General features: G+C 39.0%; 1 protein-coding gene across 1 annotated transcript in view; it reads left to right on the top strand.

Moving 5' to 3' along the window:
- The window catches only part of LOC122797061 (echinoderm microtubule-associated protein-like 6), a 3,800,753-nt gene that overhangs the window by 2,855,712 nt on the left and 925,988 nt on the right, over nt 1–19,053 (top strand). Inside the window, exons 30-32 of the mRNA XM_044065838.1 lie at nt 1,799–1,897; nt 2,179–2,199; nt 2,565–2,738. Coding sequence (XP_043921773.1) covers nt 1,799–1,897; nt 2,179–2,199; nt 2,565–2,738 — 294 coding nt within the window. The remainder of the gene's footprint in view (nt 1–1,798; nt 1,898–2,178; nt 2,200–2,564; nt 2,739–19,053) is intronic.

The raw sequence follows: 19,053 nt of genomic DNA, 5'->3' as shown, positions 1-19,053 counted from the left end.
TTACCTCCAAAAAGAGACCAGTCACCTGTGGAGTCTCCTAGGGTTCTGTGCTGGGACCTATCCTATTTGGCATCTATTTTTCTGAAGTAAAAGACAATACCAATGGGCTCTGGCTAAGTTTGTAGATGACTGCAAGCTAGGAGCATTGATTGAATACACAAATGACTTAACCATCCTGGAAGAAGGTTTGTCCAAAGTAAATAACTGGTGCCAAAATCATGGACTTTAACTGAATGCCAAAAAATTAATTATTGTATCCTTTGGGAAGTCATCTACCACAGGAAACCACCACATTGGTAGTATGCCTCTAAGAGTTGACCCAGTTGTTTGGGATTTGGAAACGTATGTAGACAGTGACCTAGCTTTTGACTAACATGTGTCCATTGTCATAAGAATGTCCTTTTGTATTACGTATCTTATAAACAAAGGGATTGTGTCTAGATCTAGTAATGTCAATGCCCTCCCTTACTCAGTCCTCATTAGGCCAGTCATTGAGTATAATGCTCCATTTGGCATGTATCTCTCCACACACATGCAACAACTGGAACACCCACAAAGATATGATTCTAAAAGGATGTAAGGCCCAAACAACATGTCCTGCATGGATCCACTCAAAGCCCTGTCATTATAGTCAGTATCCTACAGACTTCTAAGAGGTGACCTGTGTCTGGTATACAAGATTTTCTCTGACCCATTACTGATGGATTTACACACATCAACAAGTCAAATGTCATCTGAAATACTCAGTATAGGGATCTAAACCTCTTCTGCATCCATCGTCAACAGAATGGTTTGGAGGGACCGGTATATCTCATGGAGAATATCACTGCTCTGGAACAAGGTATGGTGATCTTGGAGTTGGTATATATAAATTCGGAATGTGTGGTGTGTTTGTGGGGGGTGGGGGGTGAAAAATCACTCTTCTCCTTAAAACTGCTTTTTGCAGGGGGCGGCAAACACACCACGACTTCTGTACCCATATATACCAACTCCAAGATCACCATACCTTAGAGAAAAGGTAATATTCTGAGAAATGGCATATCAGACTTATCTTTTGACCATTCAGTCTTTGTGTTTTAGGACTCAATCTAGCGGTTTCTTACATTTCAAATGGTTACCGGAAATTTACCCTAGGACTGCCCCCATACTACTAATGGATAGAGTAACTCCTAAATGCTTTATCCCATGCATGGGTCCCTTCGAATTATCTATGGTATGATCCCATTTATTCTCATTACGGATAATCTGGAATTATTGATCATAGAATGAGTAAGGACAGTTTCTAACCAAATGGGATACGTTAATTCGAACAAACAAAAAGGAAACTGGCTAGGCTTAAAATGTCCCACTAGGGCAGCTAGCCTTTACTTACCTACAAACCAATGAAACCTATGCTATAAAAGGCACATTCAGAAAACTGAATTGATTTGTGTGGGCTATTTAAATTATAAGTATCTGTGTACTAGTATAATTATTTACAATGTGTAAAGTGTAGTTTTGAATTTTATGTGGTAATCATTTAGTTTTTAATGGTCACAATTACCTAGATTAAAAAAAAAAACGAACTATCCAGTACTGAAACACAGAAGAAGGTTCATTACAGTGCTGACAGAATCTGAGTTTTAGTCTGTTCTGAAATTGGGACGCAGCTTTGTCTAGTATTTGTTGTACTGTAGAAGAATAATGATTGCTGTGAACAGTCTTGATGGAGCACCAAGAAGAAACACTGCTGCACTGAGCAGTGTTTTCATTATTCCTATTAAGAGTAAATATTTCTGTTGATTTGTTTGTTTTTCAGGAACACAAAGCTTCTACCTGGAACACACAGATGATATCCTATGCCTAACAGTCAATCAGCATCCCAAATATAAGAACATTGTAGCAACTGGACAAATCGGTAAGTTATTTCATGTAATAGTTTCACATTGTCATACTTTACTGCTGAAATGGTTAAGAGTTCATTTTATAATACTGTTGTACTCCCCCCGAACAAATAGACTTAAATACTGCTATAATCTTACAGTCAGTAAAATCCCTTTTGAAACCATGTCCATTTCATTCTTATTTTTTTGTTTTTTCTGATGCTGGTGTCGAGTGCTTCAGCATTAGGAGACATGATTTATTTAAGTTATTGTCTTCCCTTGATGCCTTTTCATTTGCCATTCTTTCACAATACAGGTGACAATGCTGATTCAGCAGGTAAGGCAGTTCTCACACTTTAAATTTACCCTGCTTTTGTATAAAGCTCCTCAAATTCATACATATTATCATCTTACATTAAAGTCTTGTATCTGTTTTGTACTCAGATACAAGGGTGTATACTCTGTTTCTGCATGCATTTTTGCCATAACATATGCTTTTGTTGTGTAGTCTCTATGATTTGTACTACCACAACATAGATGTGTGGATTACTAGGCAGTGTGTTTTAGTTCCAGTTTCTAGTCTTGTTTCAGGATTGTCTGAGTGCTTTGTTACATCGTTATCTCCACCAGAGTGCCATCGCATTCTCTTTCCATGTGCTTTATTGGTAAATCCAGCTTTTGTGTTCTGCATGACATTTCTAGGTACGATCCCGTCTATTCATGTGTGGGATGCCATGAGTAAGCAGACTGTTTCTATTATTCGCTGTTTTCATGCCAAGGGTGTTGGCTACATTAACTTCAGTGCCACTGGCAAGCTTCTAGTATCTGTAGGAGTTGATACTGAACATACCATTACAATCTGGAGGTGGCAAGAAGGTAAGATATTTATTTAGTGAATCCATATTTAAGATTCTGACCTGCTAAAAATATGTATGATATTTTCAAACATCCCTTGGTGGCTAATACCATTTTAAATTAAGGGTGAGTAAGCTGAATGTCTGGTGCATTTTTATTTATGAAGTGAAATAGTGTTACGGGAAGAGCTATTGTTTGTCACTAGAGAGTTGATCAGCAGTCAGAATGTGAAACCTGAAAGATCACAGACATCCTGTCATGGCAGCTAGACTGCTTTCCTCACTTCCTTCCCTTCCCTGACTTTGCGAATTCTTGAAGTTAGTGTAAATATATGTGTGTGTGTGTGTGTGTGTGTGTGTGTGTGTGTGTGGTGTGTGTGTGTGTGTGTGTGTGTGTGTGTGTGTGTGTGTGTGTGTGTATATATATATATATATATATATATATATATATATATATATATATATATGTAAGAAATCTGGACAAAGCCAAAAATAATGAGGGGGGGGGGGGCAAAGGCCCAAAAAATAGGCACATATTTTAAAAATTGCTCTTATAAATTTAAAAAGCTGTTAGAATAACAGGATTTGGGCCAGCATGCATTTTCTGAACATTGTCTGAAACTCAAATGTATGTCATCATTTAATGACTTCAAAACACAGTGATTTGCAAAAAAACACAAATTTTATGAGGAACAGACCAAAAAGATGAGACAAAAATATAGACATTCTGGAAAATTTGGAGAGTTAGAAGTATGGTGTATGGTGTAGGGGGGACTTGCCCTCTGCAATTTTTTGTAGTTTGGTACCTTGAGAATGTTGCTGTTTTGACTAGCAACTTTTCAAGGTTTAAGATGTTTTGGGTTTGTATAGTTACATATCAATGAAACATTACTCCATTATTTAATTTGAATCCAGTGTTACTGTATAGTTGCATGATAAATAAAGCAAATTGCTACAAAAGTATAGTTTACAGTATTTATCTAATCTCAGACAAACTTGTTGAAGTTTGTTCAGCTGAAACTGATACACTGAAGAAGCTTTTGACAGAAGTGTGTACCACTTAAACCTCAAAGCCTGACGATCTTGGAAGCAGTTATATTAGGTAGGAGCAGTGGAGATAGTTTATTGCATGGGGGTGTGGGGGACTTCAAGATGTAAGTTTTATGGAATGAAAACCTGATGATTGTCACAGACTTGAAAAAATATGTCTGGGAACAAATTACTTCTGATTTTATTAGTAGATATACGAACAAATATGGTAACAAATGAAGAGATGCTAACATTATGCTGTGCAGTTACAAGGTGCAGTGATGTGTTCTGCATCACTTTATGCATTTTTTAGAACCATATGGTATGTGTTTATAACTTTCTTTAAAAATGATTTATTGCAGAAATATGATACCTTAAACTTGAAAGGATACACTTTTTACAAATCAATGCCAGTGGTGAACCAGAAAAAAGCTGATTTAACTCTAATAACGTCTATCAAATGACCATATATCCTAAAAGTATACAGACATGTTTCTGCGAGTCAGGTATATGGCAGGTAAAATGAATGGCTCACTTAAGAAAAGTCGAGTAAGAATGAGCTTCTGGTCAGGATGAAAACTGTGCAGAGGGTTTTGCCTTCCTCTCACTGCACATTTAGACTTAGTAACTATGTGGTTCTCGTTGTTTTAATCAGTATTCACTAAATAATTGTTGCTGAAATGTAAATATTATTAAGGCAGTGGGTAAATGCTGAAAACCGAGCTCTTTAAAAGGGTAAAAGTTATTCATAGCCTGATGGAGGAACCATGAGTTTTGGTGGATTGAAAGACACCTGAGAAGGTCATCTCTATATCTTAACAAGAGGATAATTCCATGAAGTTAGGACACATAGTAGTCTAGGAGTAATTAGAAAATGATGTCAGAATCAAGGTCACATCAACTTCTTTTACTTCATTGCCTTAGGTTATGTTGTCCAGGGCAAATATCGGACATATTTGAGAGTTATGTTTTAAAATAAAAAGCTACTGACAAGTTTATGGATGCCAGGAAAGTAATAAAGATCAGAAACTCATGGATGTACTGTGAGTATGTTTTTTTCAGCAGAAACCAGGCAGGAAGGAGACTCTTCATCCAGAGATAAGATACTGTAAGTATCTGAAATGAAAGATGAGACTGTTGTACGCTGCTCAGCTAAAAAATTTTATTTATGCTGGGAGAAACAGTATAATTTATTTCTCCAGCTGAAGATGAATGGAGATTCAACAGGTGACTTCATAGGATCAAGAGCAATCAGAAGAACAGTTTCAAACTTCATGTCCAGCAAACCTGTGTTTGTTAAGAAGGAACATGTTCTAATGATAGATATAAACCTAGTCTCCTGTTTAAAAAATGCATGTAAGAGAAAAAAGGCTGCATTCTCAATTAGAAAATAAATGATTTTCAGATTTTTAAATAAAACACTAAACACACAATTAAAGATGAACTCCATAAAACCTTTTTACTGGTTTCGTTTTTTTAATAAGGTTTCTTCAGAAAATATTAACATTTTCTGAATCATATTTTCATAATAACATTCACGTCAAAAACAAATTTACCCAATCAGAACAAAATTATATCCATCGCTGCAATATACAGTAGCCATGAGCACTTCTTATTTTACTAAACATTAGTCAGTATAAATAAGATGTGCATAAATATTTAAAAATACATTATTCTACAAAAAATACTTAATCATTAAATCCCATAAACATTAATGTTCATTGTATTGATACCTGCTGTAGTAGCCTTTGCTGTATGTTTTATATCCTGTCAAGGATATAAAAGCCAGCCAGCTTCCATTGCTTCAGAGCACCTTCCGCATGCCCAACTGTCAGGCAGCACAAGCTAAGATGACTAAAAGATAAATTTGATTGTCAAGCAGACTTCCAAGATGGCTGCACACTGATCAACACCTTATTTCAGCTCTCCCAGTGGGAAGAAAGAAACTGAGAGACAAGGACTAGTAACTCTTCCAGTTTCAGTAAATTTAGTTACTGGTTAGTAACTACACTGCCTAGATGCCAGCATAGAAGATACTTAGAGAGCATGAAATAAATCAACTTGAAGAGAAAACACTAACTGGAAAGAATCCTGCAGCTTTTTAGCAAAAAGCAGTTCAAACTCCAACTTTTGTGCAAGAGATAGCTTTCAGTAATGTAGAGGAAAAAATAAATCAAGTGTGCTCAGAGTTGATTAAAATTATCAAAACATTGAAGCAGTATATCAACTCAAATAACAAAATGTTTGAAAATTTGAAGAAGCTTTAAACAACTATGCAGATGAACTCATAAAACTGCAAAAATCAGAGGTTAAAACGAAGAAAAGACCTGCTAACTATAAGACCACGCAAGAAGAGCTGTTTCAAAAAATGGCAGAGTTAGATTTTCTGCTGTACTGGAGAAACTGGAAGGAACAGAATGTGTTAATTTTATAATTTTATGAAAGCACAAATAAGCAATTGAACTTGTATTCCCCAGCAGGACTTATGAGTTGAAAAAAACACATCAAGAGAAAGCAGCCAAGACTTGTATTAGTAAAGCTGCAATGATATCAGCAGAAAGAGCTGATCATGAACAAAACTGTGTCAAAAGGGCAAAGTATTAAAAATTGAAGACAGTAGAAAGTGATCATTCACTGTACACCAGGCAGAAGAGAAGCAAATTTAACCTAGGGATCAGGGAATGTCGAGAAGCAGTTGTGCAATTTAAGCTGCATCCAGCTGTTTTCAGAATATTTTTCCTGGAGGATGAAAGTTATTTTCTGATGCAGAACAGGCTAAGGAGAAAATGCAAAAGTTTGTCCAACAAAAAGTAACCCCACAAACAAAAGTAGACGCTGCTTCTCATTCTTCTGATAATAAAGCTCATAGAGAGACTTTGGTAGTAAAATCTTTTCTGTTGTTCCAAAGGAAAATGCTTGAGAGACAGGAAGAAGCACAGGAGTTGACTAGAAGAATTGTGAGTTTCTTTGACTTGAACTAGAGTCTGGGGTTAGAAGATGGAGATGTATAGAAAGAAAACCAGCAATGCTAAAATTAGTGAATAAATTCATCAGCCACATTTGTTAAATATTGCTTTGCAAGAAAAAGTGGACAGATTGGACTTTTGTTGACTTTGTTAAACTTTTGAAGGCCTGAAAAGCATATGTTTGGAAGGACACTAAAAGGAAAGGCAAAGTAACTGTAAGCAATTTTTGTTCTTAACAGTATTTGCATAAAACATTGCTTGCTATAAATTGCATGCTATATAGTAAAGCATGTTCAGTTATTGCTGTAAGTGATAAAGATACTAATGTAAGCAAGTGCCTTCTTCTTTTTCTTCTTTTCTAGTCTTAGAAAATGGAGGCATTACAATGAAAAAAGAGAAGAAAGGCTGGACAAATGTTTATGTTAATATGCTCTAATCTTAAATGTTTGAGGTGGGGCGAGGTGTAAAAGTGCACAGATTATATATATATATATATATATATATATATATATATATATATATATATATATATACAGAGTTGATATGTTTTTTCTTACTTTTGCATAGGTTAAAGTCTGGATTAAGGCCTTTAGTTTAACCTAATAACATTTTTTGTAAGCAAGTAAATAGGAGAACACTAGGTGTAATGAAAAAACATTTCCTTTAGCAAGTAAATGTTCAGTTTTAGAAATCTGCATCTGAGGGCAGCTGTATCTTTTATTCTTAAGTTTCAATGGAGACAAGCTGACTGGTATGCAGTAAAAGCCAGAGCACTTTTTAAGGCTAAAAGTTAATGATGTTATGTTGTCCTATCTCACCTTCATTCTTACAATGATGGGGTGACATGGCCAAATATTTAGCTGAAGATCTGAAACTTGGCTTGTGGCAGGAAGGTAGCCCACAATGCAGTGGTGCAATTCCCCAGATCTCGTTTGCTGCTTGACGAGGTTGGATGCGCTCATCTTGCCCGTGGCTAAGTTGTGAAACTTTTTTATTATATTTCTTGTCAAAACTAAATAATTTTTCTGATATATAGTTCTATCACCAATAGATTGTATTTGTTGGCTTCTCTTTGCTGTTTTTACCTCAATGGAGATAATTTTTCCTCAGGCACGGCTTTTGCCATTGATTTATAGGCCTTGGTATCCCTGTAGTGGTTGTTTGTTGTAGTTTGTTTTGTCTTCATAGCTCATTTAAATTAGAGAGCTATACGCCCATTTTAGTTAGAGGGCTTGTCCTGTTTAATAGTTTGTGTTTGAAAATCAGAGCCATTTAAGTTAGAGGTTCTAATTTTCTTCCCTAGTCTTTCTTACTTGTATTGTTTTGGTAGCATTAGTCTTTAAATATTATTGTGTTTGATATAGCCTCTAGGCTTCCTTTGTTGGTGTCAGAATGTCTAAAGAACAGAAAGAAAGAGAACATAAGCCTTCGGGTTTCAAAAAATGTCAGAAATGCTCACAAAGGATGTCCATCACTGATGGACATATTGTTTTTGTCTATTGTCTTGGTGCTATCCATCTCCAGGAGGACTGCACCTTCTGTCATTTGTTTAGTGCCAGAGTTCTTCAGGAGAGAAGAAACAAGTTGATTCTTAAAGGGCTTTTAAGACCTTCCTTTGAAGAGGTCATTCATAGCTATTCCTCATCTTCTTCATCTCCTTCTAAAAAAGGAAAATCACACAAAAGACAATCTCCATCTGCATCGGCTCATTCGGAGCCGCCAGTCAAACTACCTAAAATTTCTAAGGCCACTACTTCCTCGGCTCCACAGTCTTCAGAGCCGTCGGAAGTTCTTATTTTTGACAGGCCTGGTTCTTCAGCTCCAAAGCCTTCGGAGCTACAAGATACCTCTATTCGGAGCCGGTCCATTGAAATTTCACTGGTTTATCCGACCTTGAGATCGCCTGTCCTCCATAGGTCTCAATCTCCTTCATTATCTTCCAGGTCTACAAGAAGCTTATCTGATGAGGACGTGGAATGGGTGGTGCGTAGACTCCTTAAGTCGCCAGCGCTGACTAAATTGTTCTCGGCTCCTACCCATTTGGTTTCGGAGCCTACTGTTCTCACTATTGTTCCTCCTCCAAGCCAAGCTGGTCCTTTGGAGCTGGAGTGCTCTGTGCCACCTTCTGTGGATTTGTCAGTTCCAGAACTCCCTTTGGTCTCCACAGAGCCGACTTCTGCTCCAACTCTCTCTGCGCCATCCAGTGAGTCTGGGAGGCAGAATTCCATGGTCGGCCCCGGGGGGATTCTCAGCCCCGATTTTCTTTGGTGCCAAGTTTACCCCTTGGAGCATCAGCTTGGGTTAGCTCAGCTCCTACATCGGCCTCGGGTCCGATCTCGTTGGCTCCCTTGCCTCCGTCTGTCTCCTTGGAGCCGGAAGGGTCTTCGGAACCGTCAGAGTCTGGCTTTGAGCTGATGAGGAGTGTGTTGTCTTCCCATTCAGTACCACAGAGGATTACCAGTACTCTTCCCCCCAAGGCACCTGTTACTGTCTCAGCACCACCCATTCCTCGACACAGCAGAAACCCAAAAGCCTCAGGATCCCCCTTTGGGTGAACCCCTCTCATCCAAGGCCTCCTCAGAATATGCTTCTAAGGAGCCACCTAGGAAGAGAACCTGCAAGAGGAAGCATGTTGACTCCCCAGGTGAGTCCATTACTTCAGACACTGACCTTGATGAGTCGGAAGGGTCCCCAAAGTCATCCTCTGACGATATCTCATTCACAGATATTCTGGAGATCCTTAAGCAAAGAGGAGGTTGGCAAACCACTATCCCTTCTGATGAGGAGTCAGTGTACCTGAAGGCTTTCGGGTCTCAACCTTCAGCCTCCTGGATGTCCCTGCCTTTCAATGAATTAATGGATCTGGTTAGTCGAAAGGCATGGGAGTCACCTGACGCTTTGGAACCAGTCCCTTGGAGGCCAAACAAATTTTTGTCAGCACCTCTGGGCAAAGAATTCTTAACAAAAGGAGTACCTGTAGATGCTATGGTGGTGGCAGCAGCCACCAAAATACTTCCTCATCTGTTCATCCTCCGAATAAAGATTCGAGAATGATGGACAGATATGGGAAGCGTATCTTTTCTTCAGTGACTTTTTCATTGCGATCGCTGAATTACTTATCCCATTTTTCAAGGCTACAAAGAGATCTCCTGAAAGAGCTAGGAGATACTCTACAAGGTACAGTAGCTGCGGGGGGGTGAATGAGTAGGTCTCCTCTTTGCTGTCCACCTTAAATTCTATTGTCAACTCCTCCATGAGGCTCATATCATATGCAGCAGATGGAGCGTGCAGGGCAGCAGGTTCCAGAGTTTCCCTAAGGAGACACTCCTGGATGTGCTTGTGTAATTTTACAGAACCCTTTAAGTCTTCCTTTACTAATGCCCCTTTTGATGGCTCCTCACTCTTTGGACCCAAAGTAAAAGACACTGTAACCCGATGCGAGCAGGAAGGAAAAACTCTCTCTGCTGTTGGAATATGTTTTTCCGTACCTTCACGACCTTATCCCATAGGTCAGAAAAGTGGAAAGATGTGGTTCAAAAGATCCTAGAGATTTTTTCAAGACACACGGGGTGATATCTTCCCCAGAGGCAGAGGGGGAGGTAATAATGGTAGACACCGCCCCAGAGGCAGAGGGGGTCCGCAAGACCAGGGTGACTGTGATTCCTTTTGTGGCACCCTTATCAGAGCTCCTGATAGGAGGCCCGACTGCTCTACTCTGGAGGCAGTCGCGGGACATTTATCGATGTACCCAGAAGCCTGCAAAGTATCACAAACGACAAATGGGTACTAAACATAATATCCATAGGATACGTCATCTCCTTTTGCTTACCTGTCCCGAAGACCAGAACACTCCCGGATGTTCCACCCAGTCTAAGGGAACAAGTAACTATAGAGGTTCAAAAGTTGCTCCAGAAAAGAGTCATCCAAGAAGCCCCGCAGATCAAATAGAATTTGGAACTTACTCAAGATTCTTTTTAGCGCCAAAAAGAACAGGGGACTGGAGGCTCATATTGGACCTAAGCAAGTTAAACAAATCTGTCAAAAAGTCAATGTTCCGAATGGTGACACTGCAGTCTATACTTCGTTTTTTAGGGAAAGACAATTGGATGTGCTTAATAGACCTTCAAAATGCTTACTACCACATAAAAATGGACAGGACATCAAGAAGATACTTACGCTTCTGGCTGGAAGCCAGCCATGATCAGTTCAGAGCTCTGCCCTTTGGTCTCACAGACCCCAGAGTGTTAACCAAATATATGGCAGTAGTCACAGCCCACCTGAGACGTCTAGGATTCCATGTGTTTCCCTATCTAGACAACTGGCTCCTGTCTGCCACCACCAAGCATCTACTCCTACAAGCCAGGGATCTAATGTTAGACATCTGCAGTCATTTGAGCATTTCAGCAAATTTGCAAAAATTTGCCTTGTTGCCCTCTCAACGTATTACATTCATAGGCGCAGATCTAGACACTTCATTCATGATAGCATGTCTTCCAGCAGAAAGAATCATAGCTCTCAGACATCAAATCCTTCACATCCTTCCCATGGACAAAGTGAAAGCAAAAGTAATTCTACGCTTATTAGGAACAATGGCCTCCACAATTACACTAGTTCCTCTTGCTGGAATGCACATGAGGATACTTCAATGGCTATATGTTCAACACGCAGAGGCTTTTATTGCATTGTGCTTATGGATTGTAGTGGATGTACCTAGCTCTCACTAAACCCTCAGTAGGTTACTTTGCTTTTACTTGGAATGTTCCACCTGAGCTGCCAATACTACGTAATACCCTGGCCATGCTCTCTTAGCTTGTAACAGGTCATTGCTCACACTGTTATTACTGCCCTGACTTGTAATGCTTTTGATATTTATAGAGCGATGAATTCTAGACTGTGTTGTTTTTACTGCTCTGATTCTTAATACTTTTGATGTTTATAGAGTGAAGAATACTAGACTGTGCTGTACCTTACTGTTTACTGTATTTGTATATGCATCTGAGTCTGCTTTATACCTACACCTACTTCCTATTGAACTTACACTGTGATTTACTTCTTTTCTCTCTCTTTCTATCCTACCAGCACTGTGTTCCAGCTTGGTCCTACACCAAACACCTGAATAACACCAGCCAGGTCCTTTTAACAGTAGTGTAAACTAAGACACTTACCCTTCAACTACAAGTGTTATAGCTACGTTATAGCTACAGAACTACAAGTGTTACCTTTCCTTGGGAAAGGCTTTGAATGCGTATTGATACTGTACCTCATATATTAATGTTAAAACTTCAGTTGAATCTCAGGTAGCCTAGCCAGCAGCGGACCCCCCACTACTCCTACCATTCTGTATACTACCCACTTGGCCCTCTATACTCAATCCTTCTCCCTGCCTAGACCATCTCCCTTGCAGGTTACCTATCCCCTGCTATATACCTGCTGCCCACTAGGTGGCGTCCTCATACTTTATCTTTCTAACTCACTACCTTTCAACACTCTCTCTTCTAACCTACCCCTGCATCTTTGCCCCAGTACCTCTGTTCCCAGCCTTTTTCGGCTCACATATATTATCTCTTACTGTCCTAAGACATCCTTAGAACTATCATCTCCAGTTTCCTCCTGCATTTCTACCTTTTAACCTCTTATTATTGTTCACCTTCCTCTACCTTTAGAACGACCTACAGAGTCTTCCTCCTCACTGATTGTCTTCAGCCTACTTCTGCTGGCCCAGCCCCCACCCTACCCCCATATCCCACCCACCCCTAGGGCTCCTACATTTATTCCTCCATACACCACACCCCTACTTACTCCCACCAATCAGGCGAGCGACCCTAAACCACTCCCACCTACCTATAATCAAACTAAACTATCCCACACCCACCCCTACTTCTTAGCAAAACACCTACTACATCACCATGACTATGACTATCTTCCAGTCACAACTGAAAATAGCTATCTCCTTCTTACTACTTTCCTCACTTATGACTACTTACTTCCTAACCTCCTATGAACACTCTATAACTGTTTCTCTCTCACTTCCTTCAAAACATACCTCTACAGACACAACATCCCAATCCTCTTCCTTCTTACATACCTCCTCAGAAACTACATACATTCTTCCCAAATACCATAGGCTACTACACTATAAACTACTTAAATCCAAAACTAAAAATTTATTGAAACTTTCCAAATATTTAAACCAGAAAGATATGCTACAGTACTCCTTCTACTACAAGATGGCGACATACACCCCAACCCAGGCCCAGAAAATAATAAAACCACAACACATAAAATCATACCAAACCCTTCTCTCCTCTTCCTCCATACCCACTAACCAACTATCCATAGCCCACCTCAATATACGTAGCATCTGTAATAAAATTAGTCTACTCCATGCCCTACTTGAAATACACAACTTTGACATCTTATGCTTAACAGAAACCTGGCTAAAACCTGTAATTAAAGACATTGAGATTACCCCACCTGGTTATAGCATTGTAAGACATGATCGCTCCACCAAGAAAGGTGGAGGAGTAGCAATTATATATAGAACTAACCTAAAACTTACTCTTCTTGACCTTTCCTTCTCCCAAAACTACAATGCTGAAATAATTTGCTCAAAATACAAATCAACAATAGTAAAGCAATAAACATCATCTGTGCATATATCCCCAGGAAATAACATCCCTACCCTAGAACACATTCTAGAACATATCTCTAACAAACTTCCTCAAGAAACACTATTTCTTGGGGACTTTAACATCGATTGGATATCATGTAGCAACATTAACCCTACTTCTCATATAAACCTAAATGGTTTTAAACAACTCATTAATGGTCCGACCAGAACCAACAAAAAAAACAAGAAACCACCTTGGACTGGATCCTTACTAACTCCTACAAAACTACCAAACTGACATCCTTCCTGACGACATTAGTGATCACTCCCTCATTTACGTAGTCAGAGCCAAAACTAACCTAAACTTTCCTACCACTCACAAAACACTATACTCCAAAAAAAATTTTATTCCTGAACAGTTTCAAACAGAACTTTCACAATATAACTGGACCCCTCTAAAACACCTCACACTTAACAAAGCCGTTGAATACTTCAATTCAGCATTCCTTGCAATCCTAAATCAACATGCCCCAAGTCGCACTACTAGAACAAAGACTAAGACAGCACCCTGGCTAACCTCCAATACTAAGCATAAAATTATTCTCAGAAATAAATCTTGGAATAAATGGCGTTCCTCTAGAAACCAACAGATCATCAAACCTTTAGAGAGCTCAGAAACAGTACCAAAAAGCTATCATAACAGATAAAAGAATTTTTACTTTAAACTACAACAATCCACCAATATAGAACCAAAAAATTCTGGTCTACTATTAACAATCTAATTACCCCAGGCAAATTAATCACACCCAATCCCCAGGACTTAGACCCAAGACTCTACTTTAATAGCCAATAATTTCAATACTTTCTTTACTTCATCCATACAAAGTCTTGCTAACCACCTATCTCCTGATACCTCTCAACTGCTCTTAAGTAGCTTCAATGACTCTCTTCCTCTCCTTCAACTACAACCCATACCCACCTCTTATATACAATCTCTATTACACAAACTTAAACCCACTACCCCCTCAGCAGACAAGCTTCCTGCTGAATTCCTGCAAGTAGCAGCTAAAGCTATTGCCTATCCTGTCTCTATTCTAATAAACAGATCCATAAAAGAAAGTGCTTTCCCAGCAATTTGGAAAATATCACACATAATACCCTTACACAAAGGAGGCAAATCTACGACCTTTCTAACTAATTGCACTGTTATCTCCTCTAGCAAAATTATGGAAAAATGTATACATAAACAACTACTAAACCATCTCCTCCTTAACAACCTACTAGCTGACACCCAACATGGATTTAGGCCTTCACATAGTACTACCACTGCACTACTCTCTTTCACCAATACCATCAACTGTAACCGTAATAACAACAAACTAACCTCTTCTCTATTTCTAGACCTGTCAAAAGCCTTCGATATGGTAAATCATACACTTCTTCTCCACATACTGAAATCCCTTGCCTTGGATGACTCTTCTTTAACCTGGTTCTCATCATATCTAGATGATCAACATCAAGCAGTACTCTGGAAAAATTCTCTATCTACTCTATTACCCATCTCATTAGGAGTACCACAGGGATCTATACTAGGCCCACTTTTATTCTCCATCTTTATTAATGATCTCCAATCATCTATCCAAAACACTACCTGCATACAATATGCAGATGATTCCACTTTAATCTGTACAGCCTCCTCTCAACCAGAACTCCAATCCCTTACACAAGCTACCTTTTCAACCGTTGAACAATGGTTCTCTAAAAGATGTCTTCTCCTTAACCCCAAGAAAACAAAACTATTACTTTTTTCACCTACACATAAATCTACTCAACTACATTTTACTATCACTGCAAGTGATAACTCTCACATTACTCCTGACTCCACTACAAAACTGCTTGGTGTTACTATTGATAACAATCTTAGCTTTGACCGCCACATTAATAACACAATAAAAACAGTTAATAAAAAGATTGGTTCACTATACAGAATAAAACCCTTCCTTACACCTAAGGCACGGACTACTTTAGCACAATCACATCTTATCTCTACCCTTCTGTATGCATCCTCGATCTACACTAATCTATCTAAAGGTAACCTTAGGAAACTGTCTACATCCTACCACAACATAGCTCGATTTGCCACTGCATCTCAATATAGAACTCACCACTGCATAAACTTAAAACTTCTACACTGGCTGGAACTTCCTAACAAGATTATCTATCAACAACTCTTAATAGCACATAAAATTTTATATCAACCCTCAAAACACCTGCTCTTAGCAACCTCTTGACTCCTATAATAATTTAAAACAACTACGCTCCTCCCAAAAGCTACAAGTTAACATGACCAGAATTTCAAACTCTGCAGGAACTGCCTTTTCTCCAACTCAGTTGGCAAAATATGGAATAACCTTCCTTACATATCTCCTCTCTAGCCACTTTTCCTTGCTTTAAAAGCAACTTCTTTCACATCTGAATAACTTCTGGCTCTGCTCTTGTACCAATCCAGACTAACCTACTTTCATCTTTCAACTATATTTGCATTTTATTTAACACTCTAAATCTCTCTCAAATCATAAATAACATTATGATTCTACTGTTACTAAAAAAATTATTATTTTTATTTTCATGTTTTTAATTACATAATTTGTATTACATAGTTAGTATTATCTATTTGTTATTAGAATAGCATCACCTGACCTGAACTAATTTCCTTGTATTATTGCTCTTTGCCTATATCACAAGTGTCTTTTTTACATGTATTTCTATAAACATGCTTTAATCTGTGGAGCTTTTCTCCCCGGGCCTCCACTGAAAATGGACAATGATCCAGTTGGACTAGCCCGGTCAACAAATGTAAAATAAAATAAAATAAATAAATAAAATAAATAAACTATTATTCTCCCAATGGTCTCTTCAAGAGCTTCCAGTGTCTCATCTGATCAGGATAACAGAATCTTGCAACAACGACTCTAGTTGGTGGATGCACTCCACTCATGTGACAATAGGCAGACCCTTTGTTCCACTTCAACCAATAGTTACAGTGACCACGGATGCTTCCCAGACAGGGTTGGGGGGGCATTATCTGGGAAGAACAGTCCAAGGTACATGGCAAGATCACGAGGCCGACTTGCATATAATTGTTCTAGAGATGAGAGCAGTGCTTTTTGTGTTGCAAACACTTCAAGACTCTTTCCCTCTAGGGACTATTGTGATCCAATCAGACAATAGTCTGTGGTTTGGTACATAAACAAGCAAGTGGGAACCAGATCCTACCCTCTGTGTTGAGAAGCCGTAAGAGTATGGCAATGGGCAGTTTCTTCCCAGCACTTTCTAGTTGCAACGCACATTCCGGGGAAGTCCAACGTGATAGCGGACAAGCAGAGCAATTCTAATGCCTCACGAGTGGTCTCTCAATCACAATGTAGCAGAAATGATTTTCCAAACATGGAGACAGCCTTCCTATGATCTCTTTGCCACTCCCATGAATGCCAAGTGCAGCAACTACTTTATCCTAGTTCCCCCTCCAGGGGAGAGACATAGAGATGCTCTGGCTCACAATTAGCCCTCGGCATTTCTATATGCTTTTCCACCTTTTCCTCTCATACCCAGAGTAATTCAGAAAGCTCAAAGCTTGGGAAGCAGGATAATTCTCATTGCCCCTTACTGGCCTTGTCAAGTTTGGTTCCCCTTCCTGTGGCCCCATCTTCAGGCGAAGCCTTGGATCCTGGACCCAGTACCAGATCTGCTGACTCTTATGTCGGGAGAGCTTCATCCTTCTCTCCACACCCTAAAATTGACAGCTTGGCTGCTCCACTTCCCAATTTAGTCAGGCTTCACAATTTCACTCCTAATGTAAAGCATATTTTAATGTCCTGCCATAAAGCTTCTACTAAAAAGCTTTATTCTAGCAAATGGAAGAGGTTTTCCCTGTGCACTGAAGATAAGAACATTGAGCCTTTCTCTTCACCTATTCATTCCATTTTGGAATTTCTGGCGGAACTGTTCCAGCAAGGCTCAGCTGCAGCTACCATCAAAGTTCAACTTACTGCAACTTCATATTTTCATATGGGTGATACTTCTTCAAACTTAATGTCACACAGCTTGTGTAGATCCTTCTTAAAAGGTTCTTCCTTACTAAGACCTCCCTTTAAGGAACCCCTTTCTCTGGGATCTAAATTTTGTTTTGTCCCATCTCACTTTACCTCCCTTTGAGCCTTCTTCATCTTCAGACCTTAAGTTCCTTTCATGGAAGATCTTATTTCTAGTGGCTATAACTTCTGCTAAAAGGGTGTTAGAATTGCAAGCTTTTTCTGTTAAACCACCATATTTGATTTTTCACAAGGACAGGGTGTCCTTATGCACTAACCCTTCCTTTTTACCAAAAGTTGCTTCTCCAAACAATATAAACCAATCCATAGAACTCCCAGTGTTTTTTCCTCAACATAGCAACAAGGCAGAATACAAATTACACCAACTGGACATGCACAGACAACTCAGATTCTATTTACATAGAACCAAAGACTTCAGAAAGTCTGACCAATTATCTGTATCCTTTTCTGATGCAAAAAAAGGATTATCAGTTTCAAAAGCCACTCTTTCTAATTGGCTTTCAAATTGTAATACCTTTATCTGCAAATCTAATAACAAGGATCTACCTTTCATAGTAAAGGCTCATTCCACTAGAGCATTGACTACGTCATCTGCTTTCCAGGCCAGAATTCCTATAGATAATATTTGTGCAGCAGCTACGTGGTCTACTCCACATACTTTTATTACTCATTACAAAGTGGATTTGGCCTCCAGGGACAGGGCATCCTTTGGTTCCACGGTGCTGAAAGGCATACTCCTGTGAGCCACCCAGGATAAAGGTGCTACTGATACTGTCCCATCATTGTAAGAATGAAGGCGAGATAGGACAACATAACATAAAGAAGTTATGTACTCACCATAATGTTCCATGTTTGTTGTCCATCTCACCGTTCATGCTTATGAACCCTCCCTCCTTCTCCCTGCCTAAGACTTCTTGTGGACCTGGTAGATTTCCACTACCTCAGGGGCTCTTTGTCTCTGCTTGTTTCTCCTTCCAGTATTTTTTGATATGGACTTATACATTGTTTATATGTATATGTGTGTAGATATTTATATAGTGTACATATTGTTCAGTATTAGCAGCAAACAAGATCTGGGGAATTGCACCACTGCATTGTGGGATACCTTCTTGCCACAAGCCAAGTTTAAGATCTTCAGCTAAGTATCTGGCTGAGTTGGAGCTGAAGATCTTAACCCCATCATTGTAAGAATGAACGGCAAGATGGACAACAAACATGGAACGTTATGGTGAGTACATAACTTCTTTTTTTCTGAAAATATCCAAGCTGTTTTTCACATCTGTAAGGGCAACAAAGAAAGACAAGAGCTGACAGCAGTTAGTAGTAAAACAGGCTGTAACATGCTTCTTAATGTTATGTTAGGTGCATGTGTACAACATACAGGCACAGTTCTTTTACCATGTTGGAACTATGAATACTGTCTTTAAAGTGAGGTATTACTTAGCACATTTAGATGCTCCCTTGTGAAGTTATTTACCAAAATATGAAAAAAAAATCATAATTCCCATAACCTTAGTCTGAAATAAACTTTGATATCTGTACATGTGTACAACATACTGGCACAGTTATTTTACCATGTTGGAACTATGAATAATATCTTCAAAATGAGGTACTACTTAG

Source organism: Protopterus annectens, chromosome 3.part0 (assembly GCF_019279795.1).
Source record: "Protopterus annectens isolate FY-2018-M chromosome 3.part0, PAN1.0, whole genome shotgun sequence".
In the NCBI taxonomy this organism is placed as follows: Eukaryota; Metazoa; Chordata; order Ceratodontiformes; family Protopteridae; genus Protopterus; species Protopterus annectens.
Note: the sequence above shows the minus strand (reverse complement) of the source record. Positions and strands in the feature narration are given on the sequence as shown.